The sequence below is a fragment of the Cyprinus carpio genome, chromosome B23 (genome assembly GCF_018340385.1).
Source record: "Cyprinus carpio isolate SPL01 chromosome B23, ASM1834038v1, whole genome shotgun sequence".
NCBI lineage: Eukaryota > Metazoa > Chordata > Actinopteri > Cypriniformes > Cyprinidae > Cyprinus > Cyprinus carpio.
Window position 1 is genome coordinate 23388273 of NC_056619.1, and position 18784 is coordinate 23407056.

General features: G+C 38.0%; 2 protein-coding genes across 2 annotated transcripts; one reads left to right on the forward strand and one right to left on the reverse strand.

Moving 5' to 3' along the window:
* The first annotated feature begins 477 nt into the window (after window positions 1-477).
* On the forward strand, window positions 478-4615 carry LOC109057716 (protein-glutamine gamma-glutamyltransferase K-like). Its single transcript, XM_019074946.2, has 13 exons — window positions 478-913; window positions 1033-1224; window positions 1348-1599; window positions 1672-1790; window positions 2136-2243; window positions 2370-2547; window positions 2640-2778; window positions 2869-3061; window positions 3139-3292; window positions 3428-3712; window positions 3835-3995; window positions 4087-4223; window positions 4434-4615. The coding sequence occupies exons 1-13, from the start codon at window positions 478-480 to the stop codon at window positions 4579-4581; spliced, it is 2502 nt and encodes an 833-aa protein (XP_018930491.2). The 3' UTR covers window positions 4582-4615.
* Window positions 4616-11448: 6833 nt separating this feature from the next.
* Window positions 11449-17728, reverse strand: tgm1l3 (transglutaminase 1 like 3). The gene is made up of 14 exons (XM_019074942.2): window positions 17560-17728; window positions 17026-17411; window positions 16754-16945; window positions 16093-16344; window positions 15573-15691; window positions 15324-15431; window positions 15037-15214; window positions 14809-14947; window positions 13586-13778; window positions 13285-13438; window positions 12920-13204; window positions 12446-12606; window positions 12110-12246; window positions 11449-12000 (listed from the first exon to the last, which is right to left on the reverse strand). The coding sequence occupies exons 2-14, from the start codon at window positions 17408-17410 to the stop codon at window positions 11856-11858; spliced, it is 2448 nt and encodes an 815-aa protein (XP_018930487.1). The 5' UTR covers window position 17411; window positions 17560-17728; the 3' UTR covers window positions 11449-11855.
* Window positions 17729-18784: the final 1056 nt, after the last annotated feature.

An 18784-nucleotide genomic window follows, 5' to 3' on the forward strand; every position in this document is an offset into this window, starting at 1 on the left:
AAATTAACATATGTCACTGACCCAAAATCCTTTCTTCTTGCTCACAGAAGATGTGGATGGGGTGGATATGGAAATTGAGTATATATATATCCAGGGCTGCAGTTGAAAGATGAGCTGGATAAAGCAGGACTTACTGTTCACTTTAGGAAATCAACTTGTCTCTTCAGTTACAAAAACATGTAAGTAATCAACCTTGATCTTACTTCATGCTTATTATCAGGTTTTAATTTGCACGTATTCATTGGTTTTATGGATATTAAATAAGCCACAAGAAAACAGTTAACATTATTTATCTTGCTGTCTAATAAATGTAGCTTGAGAAGTAAGTTCTACAAACCCTAACTGAATGGATTTAAAGGCTGGAATATTCAGGGATTTTTTTTTAAATGATCCCCTGAACTTGTGCATGAGCAAACAATGATAATGTTGTATGTTTTATTATTTAGCCTTCAAAGTCTACTTTCCTTTTTGCACAGGATGCCTTTTGTCAACAATCCTTACAAAAACCTCTGCACCGTTGGCCGTTTCCCAGGTATTAAACTGCAGGCAGATAACAGCCTGAAAGGAGCATGCTATGCACCGGTTTACACTAACCCATGTGCAAACCCTTGTGCTCACCCTTGCACAAGCCTATCTGTAAACCCCTGGGCAAATGTTAACATGTATCCATATGTAAACCCATGCATTAACCTTTGCACTACTCCATGTGTTACTCCTTGCGCTACTCCGTATGCTACTCCATATGTTACTCCTTGCACTACTCCATGTGCTACTCCATTCTCTAATCCTTGCTCTGCTCCATACACTAATCCTGATGGCTTCGACACTCCACGCCGTGATTATGAGACTAAAGAAGTCATCATCAAGCAATGCGTGGATGATTGCACAAGCAAACTAGTTTGTGAAGGCAATGGTAAGAGTCATAGATCTTTGTCCTGCAATGCATGAAGAGAATGATCCTTACTCATAATAACTCAGTGTTGATCTGTTAATTACGTTTTCTGCTTTTTTTTTCCTTTTCATTTTTCTCAGATGCTGTCCTCCGAGTGAGTAAAGTTGACCTTCTCAAATGCAGGACTGGACAGAATCGTCAGGAGCATCACACACATTGTTTCCTTGATGATCATCTCATTATCCGCAGAGGACAGTGTTTCAATATGTGGGTTGATCTGTGCCGTACTTTCAATCCCAGTTCTGACAAGCTTCACCTGGAGCTAAAACTAGGTCAGTTTCTATATGACCCATGACAACAGAGGACATATACAGTATGTAGAGGAGGAACATGTGAGAAGCTGAACCAGCATTTCACCCTCACTGGAATCGCCTGTTCTTCTGTGTGTCTTACAGGTCACATCCCATCCATTCGGGACGGAACTTATGTGATCGTTCCAATAGTGGAAGAATTCAAGAAAGACTCCTGGGGGGCAAAGATTGTGGAACAAGGACAAAACCGAATCAAACTGTGTGTGCACTCTGTTCCGACTGCTTGCGTTGGACGATACCAGCTCAGTGTCGTGACACACTGTCCAGGAGGCAGATTCACTTTACCTTGTGTTCCTGAAAATGACATTTACATGCTGTTCAACCCCTGGTGTAAAGGTATACATTTCATTACACTTTAAAATTATCATGAACCTGAATATGTTTAAAGTTCAATGTTCTCTTTATCAGATGACTGTGTGTACCTGAGTGAGGAGGCAGAGAGAGCTGAGTATGTGCTGAATGACATGGGCAGAATCTACTATGGAACTAAGCATCAGATTGCCTGCAAAACATGGAACTTTGGTCAAGTAAGAGCCAAAAATTTCACTCATAAATTACAAAAGTGCTTATACATGAGTTAACATTATATCAGAGAGAAGCTGGGAATTCACTGATTTCAGTGGGAATAGAGGGTCACAGGAAAATTATTTTTCTAGTGTGTAAGTAACCCCATATGTAACAAGAGTGTGCACTAAAAGTGTTGGAACCTATTGGGGTTTCTGATTGAAATGTCTTTTCACATTCCATTTCTCTTAAAGCATCTGAGATATAGTTCTAACAGAACAAGCTTTACTCTATAACAAAATTTTCATGCACAGGACTCATGACATTTTTCAATATGCAATTTCCTCACTCCACTCTCTGATTCTTAGTTTGAGAAGGGAATCTTGCCTGCATGTATGTATGTGTTGGAGAAGAGCTGTACACCTTGCTCAGGATGGGGAAACCCCATTAACATTTCCAGAGTGGTGTCTGACATGGTGAGTCTTCATTTTCTTCGTATCAACAACCTGATTTCATGATGGTATGCCTTTAAAATAATCAGATTTGTTCTTCGTTAAGCTTGCTGGATTCAAAATAAAATTTTAATCATCTCTCCTTGTCAGGTTATTGCTAACAAAGACTGTGGTGTGCTGGTGGGTAACTGGTCAAACTGCTATGGAGATGGAACTGCTCCAACATCCTGGTGCAGCAGCAGTGCCATCCTGAAACAATACTACAAATCTGGTGGAATACCTGTCAAATATGGACAGAGCTCAGCCTTTGCTGGAGTCACCAACACACGTAAGAGTTCCTACAGAATGGAAAAGGAGAAAATGTTTTGAGAAAATGATTGTAGATGTAATGCACTTATATACTACTTCTCTTTCTCGTAGTGTTGAGGTGTTTGGGAATTCCTGCTCGTCCAGTTTCAAACTTCTGTTCTGCTCATGACACTGATGTTTGTTTGACATCTGACGTCTATTTGGATGATAAATTCCAACTGATCGATCACATGAACCGTGATTCAATCTGGCAAGTGTCATTACCATTTGTGATGTCCTAAAGAGTTCATCTGAATGTGCATTATGTGTTTCTACTTCTTTCTTCTTCTCTTCCATGCAGGAACTACCACGTGTGGAATGAGGCCTGGATGACTCGGCCAGACCTGCCATCTGGTTTTGGAGGTTGGCAGGTGGTTGATTCCACTCCTCAACTGACCAGCCAGGGCTTCTTCCGCTGCGGCCCAACCTCTGTTGCTGCGATCCGCAGTGGGCAGGTCTTCCTGAAGCATGATGTGCCCTTCCTTTTCGCCGAAGTATGTCCTTCATTGTGTCATACAGCAATTATAATGACATATAACTTATGATTCCGGTTTATCTCTGTGTGTTCTAGGTGAATAATGATAAAGTTTACTGGCAGAGGAAATGTGATGGAACATTTGGTGTTGTCCACGTTGAGAAGGATGTAGTAGGTCACTGCATCAGCACCAAGGCTGTTGGCTCAGATCAACGTATAGACATCACAGACCTCTACAAACACCCACTTGGTAAAATCCACATGCATGTCTCTTAAAACATCTGGTTCAGCCCTCAGCAACATGGTGCTTATACGAATGATGAAGGTTGGCATCTCTCCTGTGTTTCATTCCTCTATAAATTTTCCTTTTACTTTCACTGATCAGGTTCTTCTGAGAAGTGCACTGCTTTGGAAACAGCTCTTCGTCATGGCTTGAGAAGATGCACATACCCACTGCCCTGTGCTGAGGATGTTGTCTGTGAAGTCAACCTGAAAGGGGATGGATCATGTGTGGGCAAAGATGCTGTGCTTTGCATCAATCTAAAAAACAAATGCAGCTCACCTCGTAGCGTCACCCTCTACAGCCAGGCTGCAGCCATGTACTACACCGGAGTCAGGAAGACCTTCTTGAAGAGAGACCACACATGCATTGAGCTCAAGGCCTCTGAATGTGAGAAATTACAATATTTTGTAACAGATGCAATAGATGAGACCACCCAGTTGGTACAATGTAGCTTATGGGTAAAGAGACCTGAGTATTCATTCAGTATTTGTCATTTTTCCCCACAATAGGCAGACCACTGGAATGGACCCTGAGTTATGAGGAGTATAAGGAACACCTGGTGGATCACGCCTCACTGACGCTCAACCTCTTTGGACACGTGGCTCAGACTAAGCAGGTTCTGGCGACCCAGTACAACTTCAGACTGCGGACACCAGATCTTGTTATCACTGTGAGTTTGAAATTACTGTTCAACTTCTTAATCTTTTGATTCGTTGAAATCATTTATTGCTAAATTGTGTCTTGTATGTGGTTCTTCTCAGCCTGTATGTGATGCTGTCTTGGGTCAAGAAGTGACAGTCAAAATCACTTTCCAGAATCCACTGCCTTGTGCCCTAAAGAACACTGTATTTCGCATTGTGGGTCTTGGACTGCAGCAGCCCAGAGTTGTCAACTATGGGTAAAATTAATTGAATTATTTGCTCAATAAATTATTAATTATTTTTGCATTATTCTATTTAATTTTCAATTAATTATATAAATTATGATTGCTGAACATAATACTAAACTCAGTATCTGTTGCTAAACCATTTGTGATGATTTAATATAAAAAATGCAAATAATGTAAAACTTATATAGTAGCATAAGATCAACTTTCTTTCTTTCACAGTGACATTGCAGGACATGCCACAGTGTGCCTGACGGAGAAGTTTATTCCCAAGTGTCACGGCCCACAGAAACTTCTGGCATCATTCAATTGTTCTCAGCTCACTCAGGTGCATGGATTCGCCAACATTGTTGTTAAACAGCACTGTTAAAAAAAATACAAAATAAAAAGAGGAAATTTTTTTTGGAGATAAAGTACTGTTGACTAAATGCAGCAGTACAAAATTGCAATGTGCTTCACATGATTGATTTGCAAACTGAATTAACAGTTTTGTTTCACATCACCTAAAAAACACTAATGTTAAAGTTGAAATCTCTGTGTTCATTAAAGAACTGCAAGCTTTCATCATCTTGACATAAGTAAAAGCTGATTAAAAATCTTTGAAAATGCCTTGAAAAAGATTTGTTGACTATTTTCCTAATTTAGTTTTGTTGTTGTGTGCTGCCTAAGCATTTAGAAAAATATGAATAAATTATTCTATTTGATGAGGTTATGAGTCTATAACTAGTACAGGATATCTGGACCAATGAAAAGATACTGATATTCAGTGCTGGGTAGAGTACTTGCTAAATGTAGTCCATTAATCTATTACATTACACATTTTAGGAAATATAAAAAATCACACTACTTTTGACTTTTAACTTGTTTATTAATTTATTAACAACGTGAAGTGCATTAAACATTACATTACCTCAAACTTTTCCAAATCATAAAAATGTAAAATCAAAACAATTTTTTTAGGTGAATGATGTTGGGCTGAGCAAAAGAGTTTGGGAATCCAGCATTACATGTAAAAAAAAAAAGAAATAACCTGAATTTGTGCATTTTAATGTGTTTAAAGGACAAAAGTCTTCCATAGGTGTAGTAATACATGATTAAAATAATAACCCACCGAGTGATAATTCAAATTCATCAATGTTGAAATGTTAAGAAAACTTCTTAAAATTTACTTTTTTTTTTTTTTTTTTTGTAAATCCAGTCCTTAAATGCTATGTGGCCTCTCAATTTTTAGTTTAATTATAACCACCTGAATGTATATAAATGGTTTAGAAGGAAAATTTTAAAACTTAAAAGATGAGAAAGAGGAATTAGTGAAAGTCAATTATGAATAATTTATTGCTATTGTGTAGATATGTTAGGATATAATAAATAAAAAGTAACTGTAGTTGTTCTAAATCCCCTATGTATGTTTATAGTGGAAGGACTTTTATTATGAATGCATGCCACCAGTTGACAATAGTTTCCACTATTCCACTTTACATTCACTTTCACCAGCCACTTGCTCCACTACTTCTTCAGGTGTTAATGTGTGTTGTTGAATAATGACCACATTTAACGCTCACCTGATCAGATTCTAAAGTGGATAAAGGAAGTCAAAAGATGCTGTAAATGTATGCAAGTCATAAATGGGAGGAATGTAAGTTGAGGAAGCCCTGCAGGGACTGTGGTAATATACATACTCAGAGTCCTGCATTACATTGCCCAGGATGGTCCTAACAGTATGCTGCTGACAACATCTCACAAACGAGCATATCTTACTTCTCCTAGTTTGATGGGTCGTGCTTACCTGAAAGTAGTTCTAGTGCTGCTGTGGAAAGGCAAGAGGTCTGTTTCGACCTATGCTATCCTGGACAAATGGGCTCAGTGGAATATCATCCTTCCTGCAGCAGTCCAGCAGCTAGGAAATGAGGAAAGGGAAGAGATTATGGCCCTTCGCAAGGCACCGAACCCCCAACTGCTCCCTGGGTGCCGCAGCATAAATGACTGCCTACTGCTCCGGGTGTGTGTTCACAGTGTGTGTGCATTCTTACTGGCATCAAGGTCATTGAGGAACCCTGTCAGAGATCCTCTCAGATCGATGATAGACTGACTGCCACAGGAGTTTCACTCGTTCATTCTCGTGAGTGTTTACATTCCTCCGCAAGCGCACGTGAGCTCAGCTTTACAGAAACTCGCTGATCAGATCACAGACACAGAACAATACCTGGACTCTGTTTTAATCATTCTCAGGGACTTTAATAAAGCCAATCTCTCCTGTGAACTGCCAAAATACAGACAGCACGTTATGTGTCTCACCAGAGACAGTAATATATTGGATTACTGTTACACCCCAATAAAGAATTCATATCACTGTGTCCCACGAGCAGCTTTAGGACTCTCTGATCACTGTTTGGTTCATCTTATACTGACCTAGAATTCGAACAGCCGACTCTTTACTCATTTTCAAAAAACATCTAAAGACTCATCTTTTTCGCCAGCACTTGACCAACTAATACTAGCACTTACCTTTTCTTGAATATCCTATTCTTGGAGGAAAAAAGAAAAAGAAAAAAAACAACAACAACCTTGCTACGGGTTCTGCGCTAGACTAACTGAGACTTGTCATGGAACTTGTATACTGTTGTTGTTCTCTCGTTGGTCTGATTACTTCTATTGTTCTCATTTTTAAGTCACTTTGGATAAAAGCGTCTGCTAAATGATTAAATGTAAATGTAAATGTAACCTAAAGGCAGACACTGAAATCAGCTAAACCTGTATTAAGGACTGTTAAAAGATGGACTAATGAAAAAGAGCAGGATTTACAAGCTTGTTTTGACCTCACTGATTGGAGTGTTTTTGAAGCTGCTGCCACCGATATGGATGAGCTCAAAGAGACTGTAACATCATATATCAGTTTCATATATCATATCCGAAGATATGTGCATTCCTACCAGGACTCATCTAACTAACAACAACGACAAACCGTGGTTCACTGCAAAACTCAGCTCTGTCAGGCCAAAGAAGATGCTTACAAGAAGGGGGACCATGTCTTGTATAAACAGGCCAAATACACACTGGAAAAGGAGATCGGAGTGGCAAAGACAAATTATTCTAAAAAACTAAGGACTCAGTTCACCTCCAGTGACTCAGCATCAGTGTGGAAAGGTCTGAAGGAGATCACCAACTACAAGACACCATCCCCCAGCACTGTGGAGAATCAACAACTGGCAGGCGATCTGAACGAGTTTTACTGCAGGTTTGAAAATACAACCCACACCTGCCCTGAACACCTCTCCACACAACCTTTCACACCATTCACACGTCCTTTAACCCCCCTATCCCCCACACCTGCAATTCAGATCAGCGAAGATGAGGAGCGCCAGGTCTTCCAGAAGCAGAAAAGGAAAAAAGCACCAGGCCCAGATTGTGTTAATCCAGTCTGTCTGAAATCCTGCGCTGACCTGCTGGACCCCATCTTCACAAAGATCTTCAACAGATCACTGGAGCTGTGTGAAGTACCTTCATGCTTCAAACGCTCCACCATCATCCCCATCCCAAAGAAACCCAAAATTACAGGACTAAATGACTACAGGCCTGCAAGTCTTTTGAAAAACTGGTGTTGGCCCACCTGAAGGACATCACTGGACCCTTACTGGATCCCCTGCAGTTTGCCTACAGAGCAAACAGATCTGTGGATGATGCAGTCAACCTGGGACTGAATTATGTTCTGCAACATCTAGACAGACCAGGGACTTATGTGTGGATCCTGTTTGTGGACTTCAGCTCGGCCTTTAACACTATCATTCTGAAGTTTGCAAATGACACCACACTTATCGGCCTCATTCAGGACGGTGATGAGTCTGCTTACAGACAGGAGGTTAAGGAGCTGGCTGTCTGGTGCAGTCTTAACAATCTGTAGCTCAACATGCTCAAAACTGTGTTGATGATCGTGGACTTTAGGAGAAACCCCAGGACATCAGCACTCCAGGACCGACGTTGCCTACCCCTGGCCTATACCTATGACCTGTGGCCAAACTTGTCAGACTTCCGGCACTTCCGGATGGAGGTGAAACAGACTCCAATGACTAGAGAATTCATTTTTAGACATATTAGCTATGCTAATTTTGGGGCAGCTGTTCTAAATTCCCTATGTGTGTTTATAGTGGAAGGACTTTTATTATGAATGTATGCCACTAGTTGACGTTAGTTCCGCTTTTTTCTTCCAATTTTTAACATAACTCAGACTGGATTCGTCTGAAAGAAGAAAATCATATACACCTAGAATGCCTCGAGGGTAAGTAAAACACAGGCTAATTTTCATTTTTGGGTGAGCTAACCCTTTAAGTGAAATTAGTACATATTTAAAAACAAAGATGCAAGATATGAAACTATACATTAATTTTACAATTACTAATTACACTAAGTAGGACTAGTACACACCCAGTGCATCAACACTTACTATGTTAACCTAAAAAGCAAATGGTGATGATGAGTTGCAAAGGCATGTACATGTACAGTATGTGCCCTAAAAAATGAGGTGCATTAGTAAAAACTAGGCTATGACTGCTTTCCAAAAGAAAGATTTTAAAACTTTAGGTAGCAGATGATAATGTTTTGCAATTGGAAAGAGATAATTTTCAGAAAACATGTCTGTTTTTCCTAAAATGTAATTAAAAATAAAAAGATTACTATAATTAATTCAGCTTTGGTTCTGTAATCTATTTTTACCTCAGTACAACTGACACTTTTATATACAAACCACAATGTAATTTTAGTTAATTTACACAAAACCTAGAGAGAATGTTAATTAAGCAGGAAATTTATTCAATTAGTGAAACACTCTCTAAAATATACAGAAATAATAAATGATATAAAATCAAGTTAATTAAAAAAAAAAAAACTTTTATCTTTTACAATATACATAAAACAAATGCATTATATGGGAATTAAAGTAGTTTGGTATTGGTATTTTGTCATCATTATAAATAAGCCTTTTCTCCTTACTCTGGAATTTCTCAATTACTGTACATCTCAATCAGTCCACAACAATTAAACACACAAGATATTAATTTGACTTAATTCCCTGAAACAGAACATTGAAATTAACACGTAACTCACCGAAAATCCTTTCTTCTTGTTCACAGGAGATGCGGATGGGGTGGAGATGGACATATTCTGGGGAAATGCTAAACTATGAATGATCCACGTGAACTTGCATGACCAAACAATGATAATGTTGAAACTTTTTTATTCATCCTTCACAATCCTTTTTACCTTTTTTCAACAACCTATACAAAAACCTCTGCACCGTCGGCCGTGTCCCAGGTATTAAACTGCAGTCAGAGAACAGCTGGAAAGGAGCAAGCTACACACCAGTTTGCACCAACCCATGTGCAAACCCTTGTGCTAACCCTTGCACAAACCTATCTGTATACCGCTGGGCAAATGTTTACATAAACCCATATGTAAATCATTGTGTAAACCCATGCACTACTCCATATTTCACTCCTTGCACTACTCCATGTGCTACTCCATGCTCTAATCCTTGCTCTACTCCATACACTAATCCTTACGGCTTTGTCACTCCACGCCGTTATTATAAGACTAAAGAAGTCATCATCAAGGAATGCGTGGATAATTGCACAAGCAAGCGAGTTTGTGAAGGCAATGGTAAGAGTCATAGATCTTTGTCCTGCAATGCATAATTTTGAAATATCCTTTTCTGCTTTTTTTTTTTCAGATGCTGTCCTCCGGGTGAGTAAAGTTGACCTTCTCGTCCGCAGAGGACTGTGTTTCAGTATGTGGGTTGATCTGTGCCATCCTTTCAATCCCAGTTTTGACAAGCTTCACCTGAACCTCAAACTAGATCAGTTTCTATATGACCCATGACAACAATAGTGGAAGAATTCAGAAAAGACTGCTGGGGGGCAAAGATGGTGGAACAACCAAATCAAACTGCTGTCCAGGAGGAAAATTCGCCTTTACTGGAGTCACCAACACATGTAAGAGTTCCTGCAGACTGGACAAGGAGAAAAAGTTTTGAGAAAATGATTGTAGATATAATGCACTTATATTCTTCTTCTCTTTCTTGTAGTGTTGAGGTGTTTGGGAATTCCTGATTCCAGTTTCAATCTTCTGTTCTGCTAATGACTGATGTTCGTTTGACATCTGACATCTATTTGGATGAGAAATTCCAGCTGATCGATCACATGAACCATGATTCAACCTGGTAAGTCTCATTACCATTTGTAACCAAGAGTTCCTCTGAATGTGCATTATGTGTTTTTATTTCTTTCATCTTCTCTTCCATGCAGGAACTACCACGTGTGGAATGAGGCCTGGATGACTCGTCCAGACCTGCCATCTGGTCAATTTGCTTTTAGAATATTGGAACATAGCTTATATATATATATATATAATTTTTTTTCAAATATATTTGAAAATATTTGTGAATATACAAAAAGGCCAAATATCTATTCTAATATTTTTCAAAGTATATTTATTTCTTATATATTTTCTACCAATATATTTTACAAATTTGAATATTTAGAAAATAGAAAAAAATGTTTATTACATTTAAAAATATAATATCATGCACACATGCACACACATCACATTAAAGGAAATTTTTAATTTTTTTTTGTCTATACTGTAATACGTCTTAACATATAACACATTGGAATAAAAATAAATGATGAACAAAGCCTACATAGGATACTGAAAGATTGGAAATATATTTTCCTGAAATACTGAAATACATTTTAAATATGTTTTGGTATATAACATTTAAATCAAAAATATATTTTATAGCTTTACAGTTTACAACATATTCAGCATATATTTAAAATGCATTTTGGACGGATCTTTTTTTAAATTAATTTTCATTCATTCATTCAATTATTTTCTTCTGTATGGGAAACTTTTGCTTTTGATGCCACTAACCTAGCAAGTATATTCCTCATTATTCCACCTCTAGTATTTTTACTGTTTTCTCTCTATATTATGCAACATTTCCCAGGATTTAGAAGTGTACATTACTCATGTGAGGGTGTGTTTTCAAAAACCTGTTACATGTTCAAAGAACTGACTTACTGAATGAAGTTTAAACTTTGTTGAAATAAATAACTATCACCTTATAAACATAAATCTATCTATACTGTAATGCACAACAGCCTAATAAGAATCATAGTGGTGTTGTATGATGTCATGATCATTTCATCCACAGATTCATAGTTACACATCACAAATACACTGCAAATAGTACTGCAAGTGAATAACTTTTATTGATGCATCAGGGAGGACAGATTATCAGTGCAGCTAAAAGGTGTGAATAAATCATTAAACAGCAACATACAGTCATTTGGTTAGGCTGACTACATAAAAAATGAAACAGCTGAAGTTGTGAATGATCAGAATGGTTCTATATTTGCAATCTCTCTTAAAAAATGTGAACCTACAAATTTATCGCATATTCCAAAATATTACTCCCATAAAACAATGTCTGGCATAAATCATCCTCTAAACGTAAGATTCCAAGATTAAATGCACCCTTTGGTTCAACTAAAGATTACATAACTAAAATTCCCCTTTTTTAACTCTGCAAATCAATCCATGTGTAAAAGCATGCTGAAAGCTTTCTGCTCCTCCGCTTATTTGAGAGCTTCTTCACTTTTCCTTGACAACAACGTCGGTGAATCCATGCACCTGAGTCAGCTGAGGACAATCAAGCGAAGCCAGAAGTTTGTAAGGCCCGGGACACTTAGGAATAAATGTCTCAGTCAGGTTCACTGAGGCCAGGCTTGCGATGTCACTGAGAAATAGATGGATAGTAAGACGTTTAACTTTATACCAATTCAAATGAACAATAGTCCTGTTATTTTGTATAGTTTAATAGTCAGGCAATCAGATTCATTTCCTACCCATAGTTAATCGATCTGCAGTGCTTCATTCCCAGGCCCTCGATACGGAAAACTGCGTTCTTCAGCACACAGGGCAGTGGGTTCTGGAATGTGATTTTTACTGGCACTTCTTTGCCCACCACACAGTCACATCCAGGCTGAAAGGGAAAATCACAGTCTGCATTAATACCATTCAGGTTATGAATAGTTATGAAATAGACTCCATTTTCCACACCCAGCTAATAATCAGTTGTTCTTAATTCATTTCTAGGCCTAGGATTAAATGATTCCACTAAACTGGGTGAGTTTCATCCATAACAGATGGTGAAGTATAGCTTTCAGGTTTTTCAAACTCACAGTAATAACAAGATCTGAAGTGCACAGTCTGAAGTTGAAGCATTTGGCCACAATTTGCTTGGTTTGAGTGACCCGTCCAGCGACAGTGAGCATCATGGTTGAATGATCCACAAGGTGTTTCCTATAATCCTCATATCGCAGGCACCACTCCAGAACCTTGGCTAAAAATGGACAAGAGATAAACACTGAATCTCACCTACTCTCTACTAAGAACAGATTTATGGTCTTTGGATGAAAGCTAACAAATTGATCTTTTATGAAGAGAACCGTTGTTTGAATGATTTTCGTTTTTTAATTTTATTACCATTTTTTTAATGAACCTCTTATGGTTTCTACAGAAGCATACAGAGCATATAGAGCTCATGCAGCTCATTCTTGAAAGACTTATACAATTTTGTTCAAAATCAGTTTTGCAGTGAATTTGAATGGATTTTTGCATGTTTGTATCTCAAGCTCTGAATAATTTTTTCTTACTTTCACTGGCCTTGAGCTCAAAGCATGTCTGGTCCTTCTTCACCAAGGCCTTGTGGACTCCGGTGTAGTATGTGGCGGACACCTGGCTGTGGAGGGTGACGCTACGAGGTGAGCTGCATTTGTTCTTCAGAGCTATGCAGAGCACGGCATCCTTGCCCACATATGGTCCGTCACCCTTCATGGTGATATCACAGACTACATCCTCAGCGCAGGGCAGTGGGTATACACATTTTCTGGAGCCATGACGAAGGGCCATTTCCACAGCATGGCGTTCCTCCTCTGAACCTGACGGATGTTGGAAGTGGAGGTAAAATTACAACTATTCACACTGAAAGAGTTTTTAAGTGATGTGCATGACTTTTCACCTTCTGGGTGTTTGTAGTGGTGTGTGATATCCACACGCTTGTCTGAGCCAACAGCCTTGGTGCTGATGCAGTGACCAACTGCGTTCTTGTCAACATGGATCACAGCGAATGTTCCACAAGCTGTCCGCTGCCAGAAGACTACATCGCTGTTCACCTACAGTACAAATAGTTCATAGCTCATAATATATTCCCATAACGTGGTGTTTATGTGAGGATTTGAAAAAAAGATCCAAGTTTCAGGAATAACTGCAATAACCTACAGTATATGCTAAAATGTTCAAATTGCAAAGCATTTTCATACCTCCGCAAAAACGAAGGGTGTGTCATATTTGAGGAAAACCTGCCCACTGCGAACTGCAGCAACAGAGGTTGGGCCGCAGCGGAAGAAGCCCTGGCTGGTTTCCTGAGGAGTGGAATCAACCACCTGCCAACCTCCAAAACCACGTGGCAGATCAGGTCGAATCATCCAGGCCTCATTCCACACGTGGTAGTTCCTACATAGAAGAGAAAAAGAAAGAAAGAAGCATAATATTTGTGAATGGATTCAAAGATAGAAGAGGAGACAGAGAAACAATGTCTGTACACACACATTTTGAAAACTTCACACAAATCCAAGAATTACACAAACAAAACACAAAAAGCCTCACATGTCTTGCAAAATGAAGCCCTGCATTCAAAACATTACATACACATCTCAAAAACATACATTTGTCTTATGTTGCAAACACCTTTGCCATAATATTATAGTTTTGGATATATCATATACACACAGTTATTCAAAACCTAAAGCTCTTCTTTCATGAGCTCATATATGTACATTTCTGTACAAGATTGAAATCACTTGGCACAGGGATGTTGAAAAATTCATGGTAAACACGAAAGCAAGATTGAAACCAAACCTTTTTTACTATAAACATTTGTGGTTGTGAATACAGTATTACACAGCATGAAAGATAAGAAATACATCATCCATGTGTAGTTGTGTAGATGTGTATTCATAGGCTTATTCTAAAGCCATGATTGCTTGGTGTTAAGTAAAGCAATGAGTGTTTGCGCATGTGAGGAGTTAGTGTGAGGCACTGATGAATTAGTGAGCCATTTTGATTGGTTGTGTTTGAAAAGGGAAATCAAGATACTTCCTGTTAGATTTTGTGCATAGGAAATTGTGTTGTTTTGCAAAAAGTGTTTTATGAAATTGAAAATGGAGTCATAGGCTGAGAATTAGTGTATGGTTTTCCAGGCTTGGTGTGTGGTTCTGGCGTTTGAGTGTCAGGTTTTAGAAATTTTGTGACAAGTAAAGATTTTGTAAGCAGTTGAAAAAAAAAAAACTGTAATTCATATTAGAGTAAGCGGGAGGATGTTTTAAATTTGCATAAACTACATAATGCAATGACAAGTAGGATTTCCTAAGTCTTTTTTTTTTTTGCATAAAGACAACCTTTTGTGCATATTCCATGATGGTACTATAGCAGACACTAAATGTGATGTTAAAGTACAAAATGAAAGGTTTCTACAGAATCTTACCAGATTGAATCATGGTTCAAGTTATCGATCAGATCGTAGTTCTCATCAAGATAAATGTCTACTGTCATAGACACATCAGTGTCGTGAGCAGAACAGAAGTTTGTGACTGGACGAGCAGGAATGCCAAAGCACCTCAACACTGTGAGAAAGAGAAGAATATACATGCATTGCATCTACAATCACTTTCTCAAAACTTTTTCTCCTTGTCCAGTCTGCAGGAACTCTTACGTGTGTTAGTGGCTCCAGCAAAGGCCATGCTCTGTCCATATTTGACAGGTATTCCACCAGATTTGTAGTATTGTTTCAGGATGGCACTGCTGCTGCACCAGGATGTTGGAGCAGTTCCATCTCCATAGCAGTTTGACCAGTTACCCACCAGCACACCACAGTCATCATTGGCATTAATCTGTGAAAGTGAGACAGCCAAAAATGATTATCGGTTCTCTTGCCACACATTGTCTTCATGGATGTTTATTAGGTTTTATGACATGCCAATGAAAGAAGTCGAGACTCACCATGGCAGATATCACTCTGACTACATTAACAGGATCTCCCCATCCAGTGCAAGGGCCACCACTCTTCTCCAACACATAGAAACATGCAGCCAAAACTCCTTCATCAAACTAAGAATCAGAGAAATTATATACTAAGGTGCTTGCTGTGGTTTATAAAAAACAAAAAAGATTGCGCTATGCTTGTATTCCAGCACTGCAAGTCCTTTTTTTCTTATTTTGACATGCATTAATAAAAAGTTTGGATCTTACTTGACCGAAGTTCCAGGTTCTGGAAGCGATCTGATGTTTAGTTCCATAGTAGATTTTTCCCACGTCATTCAGCACATACTCAACTCTCTGGGCCTCGTCATCCAGATACACAGAGTCATCTAGTAAAGAGAGAGTGTTTCAATTTTACAGCCATTTACTGATTATAAAAAATGTTCCTTCTAATTTTTGTTTCCTTTTTCCAGTATCATTCTTCACAAAGAAATTTGAGAGACATGCTTTTTTTTTATCCGATAACATTTTTTTTTAAACCATTGTATTTTTAAGTAATTCCTTCTGTGAACTTGAAATCTCTGTACCGTTCTATGATGCAGATTTAATCTTGTTTCTGTGTCCTAGTTCCCTACTAAAAATTAATTAAAATGTGGGACTGACTTAAATCTTCAACATTTTTGTAAAACATGCTTCTGCATGGAATTTCAGAAGTTAAGAAGGAACATTGTGATGTGGTTCAAAAACCTAAGTCTAATATATATTGTATTCTCTCCCTCTTCATACATACCTTTACACCAGGGGTTGAACAGCATGTAAATGTCATTGGAAGGGTTGCATGATGAGGTGGCCCTGCCCTTCGGGCCACAAGTCACAATGGTGAGGCTGTATCGTCCAATACAAGCAGTCGGAAGGGAGTACACACACAGTTTGATTCGATTTTGTACCCGTTCGACAATCTTGGCCTCCCAATTGCATTTCTTGATTTCATCCACTAATGGAACAATCACCAGAGTGCCATTGCAAATTGATGGAACATTACCTGTGAAATAAAAACAACAAGAAATTACCAGGATTAATAACATGAACTAATACTAAACTATTAAAAACATTCTTGTTACTTAAAAGAAAAGAAAATATACATGAACTGAGATAAAATATAAAGAACTTATTTTATTTCAGCTAGTTGTCAAAGTTGCATTTCTAATTTTTGTTTATTCTAATCTGAAGTAAAATAACTAAAAAAAACTGCAATAAATAAAAACAATAATAGACATATAATGTAAAGTAATACAATTGATAAAAACACATCAGAATTACAAAAACCTTACTTACTTTACCTAAAATTAAAATGAAAACAGAAAATATAAAAATATGATACAAAAAAAACAAACACTGGAAATAACAGTGAGGGTCTTAGAATCAAATCAGCACAAGATGACTTAACCGACCAAGTCTCAGCTCCAGGTGAAGTTGATCACATTTTGGATTGAATGGCCGGGAAAGCTCAATCCACATCTGGAAACACTGTCCTCTACGGACAATGAGGTGATCACTGTGGAAACAACTGGTGTGATGCTCCTGGCGATTCTGACACTTCCAGAATTTCATCAGGTCAACACTACGAACCTGCAGAACCAAATCTGAGAAAACCAATCCATTAGGAGCTTTAATGGACAAATTTCACAAAATGCAGCTCAGGCAAAAGATCTACAACTCTTACCTTCGCAGGTGCGCACAACCTGGCAGTCATCCGCACAGTCCTTGAGGACAACTTCCTTGCAGTCATAATCACAGCGCGGCTTCACATAGTCGCAAGGGATGGCACAAGGGTTGTTGCATGGGTTGACACAAGGAACCACCCAAGGATTGACTACAGGTTTCACGCAAGGATTGACTACAGGTTTCACGCAAGGATTGATGACAGGTTTCACGCAAGGATTGATGACAGGTTTCACGCAAGGATTGGTGACAGGTTTAACGCAGGGGTTACTGTAGACCGGCACACAGCCAGACCCACTCCAGAAACTGTCCGACTCTAGTTTAATGCCTGGGAAACGACCGATGTTGCAGAAGTTGTTGCTCAGGCCATACTTTACGATAGACATGCTGTGGGGTGCAAAAAAGAAAGAATGAGAGTGATATTAGATGTCATTTAAGTGGTTAAAGTTGCACCGAGTATATCAACTGCATACAATTCAATTTGTCTTCAAATAACTGTGAAAGCATATTTGATTGTTTTTAGTTGATTACTTACATGTTTGCGGTTATTGCTCCGGTGTGATGTTGAATCTAAAGAGGTTTTTATCCCTGTTTGGTAACAGAGTAACAATTGAGTTAAACTCAAATAACTAAAACAAAGCAAGTCTGGCTGGAACCAAGGCTTCTTGCGCTGTGACACTTCTCTGTGTTTTAGTCTGGTATATATTCACTTCATTCCCAACCCATCCACATGAGTAATTCATGTGCCTGTACTATTTCACTTCCTCATGAAAGGATTATAGATGAATCACACAGGTTCATTTACAAACAAGTTGTAATGGTGCAAATTTACGGCTTAGTGCAATTATTCTGATAGATAATTGATATTATAATAATCACAGGCAGAGCTGTAATTGAGCAATTCCAGCATAAAGGAGCACATAAGCGTTTACCTACAGTATGTCTAACTATACAGTAGCAGATTAGACACACCTACTCCTTCTTTATTACTCTTTTCTACATTTTAGAATAATAGTGAAGTCATCATGTAAACAAATGAAAACAGCTTTTTCAAATTCGCCACCCTACATCTATTCAAATATGCTTGGGACTTCATGAATGAAGTTAATAAAAACATTTAATTTTAGTATTTTTGTCTTCTCTTCCTATACAAATATCGAAATATCCTTAAATGGAAAAATTAGAAAATTTATTTTTCTTGTTGTAATATAAAACACACACACACACAAACAAAAAAACAAACACAAAAACAAACACATATAAATTATTTCACACACACACACACACGTACATACACTGTATCAGCATAATTTATACTTGTATATATACAGTATATAACTGCATGCATTTAATAAAAGGCCTTTTTGTATGTTAATCTTTTTATTGACTACATGTAAGTTTGAGAGAGATCATGTTTAATTTGTTTTTTACAGTAAGTAAACAAGACAGATTTTTACCTTATTTACCCGTTTATTGGTGGTGTAGAAAAACTTTTCACTCAGAAATTGCTAATAAGTTTCATAATTAATTACAAGGAAAGGGCATGTACCAATTGGCAAGTAACACATTAAATTAAACATTAAAATAGTATTTTCTTGTCAAACATACATTAAATAATAATAATAATAAGAAGAAGAATTTGAATTAAAAACATTTGTAAATGTTTAGTACTCTGCAGTGTGACATGCCAAACATCTGAATCTAGATACATTTTATATCAAAGATAATGTTGGCAAAATCAATTATTTCCGTGTTGGTCA

Excerpts from the sequence above, each read along its gene's own strand:
- LOC109057716 (XM_019074946.2), top strand. The coding sequence starts at position 478 with ATGCCTTTTGTCAACAATCCTTACAAAAACCTCTGCACCGTTGGCCGT. Across the intron at positions 2,244-2,369 it reads CCAGAGTGGTGTCTGACATG|GTTATTGCTAACAAAGACTG; the intron begins GTGAGTCTTCAT and ends TCTCCTTGTCAG. Across the intron at positions 2,548-2,639 it reads TGCTGGAGTCACCAACACAC|TGTTGAGGTGTTTGGGAATT; the intron begins GTAAGAGTTCCT and ends TCTTTCTCGTAG.
- tgm1l3 (XM_019074942.2), bottom strand. The coding sequence starts at position 17,410 with ATGTCTATCGTAAAGTATGGCCTGAGCAACAACTTCTGCAACATCGGT. Across the intron at positions 16,345-16,753 it reads TCACCTGGAGCTGAGACTTG|GTAATGTTCCATCAATTTGC; the intron begins GTCGGTTAAGTC and ends TTTATTTCACAG. Across the intron at positions 15,692-16,092 it reads GTTCAACCCCTGGTGTAAAG|ATGACTCTGTGTATCTGGAT; the intron begins GTATGTATGAAG and ends TCTCTTTACTAG.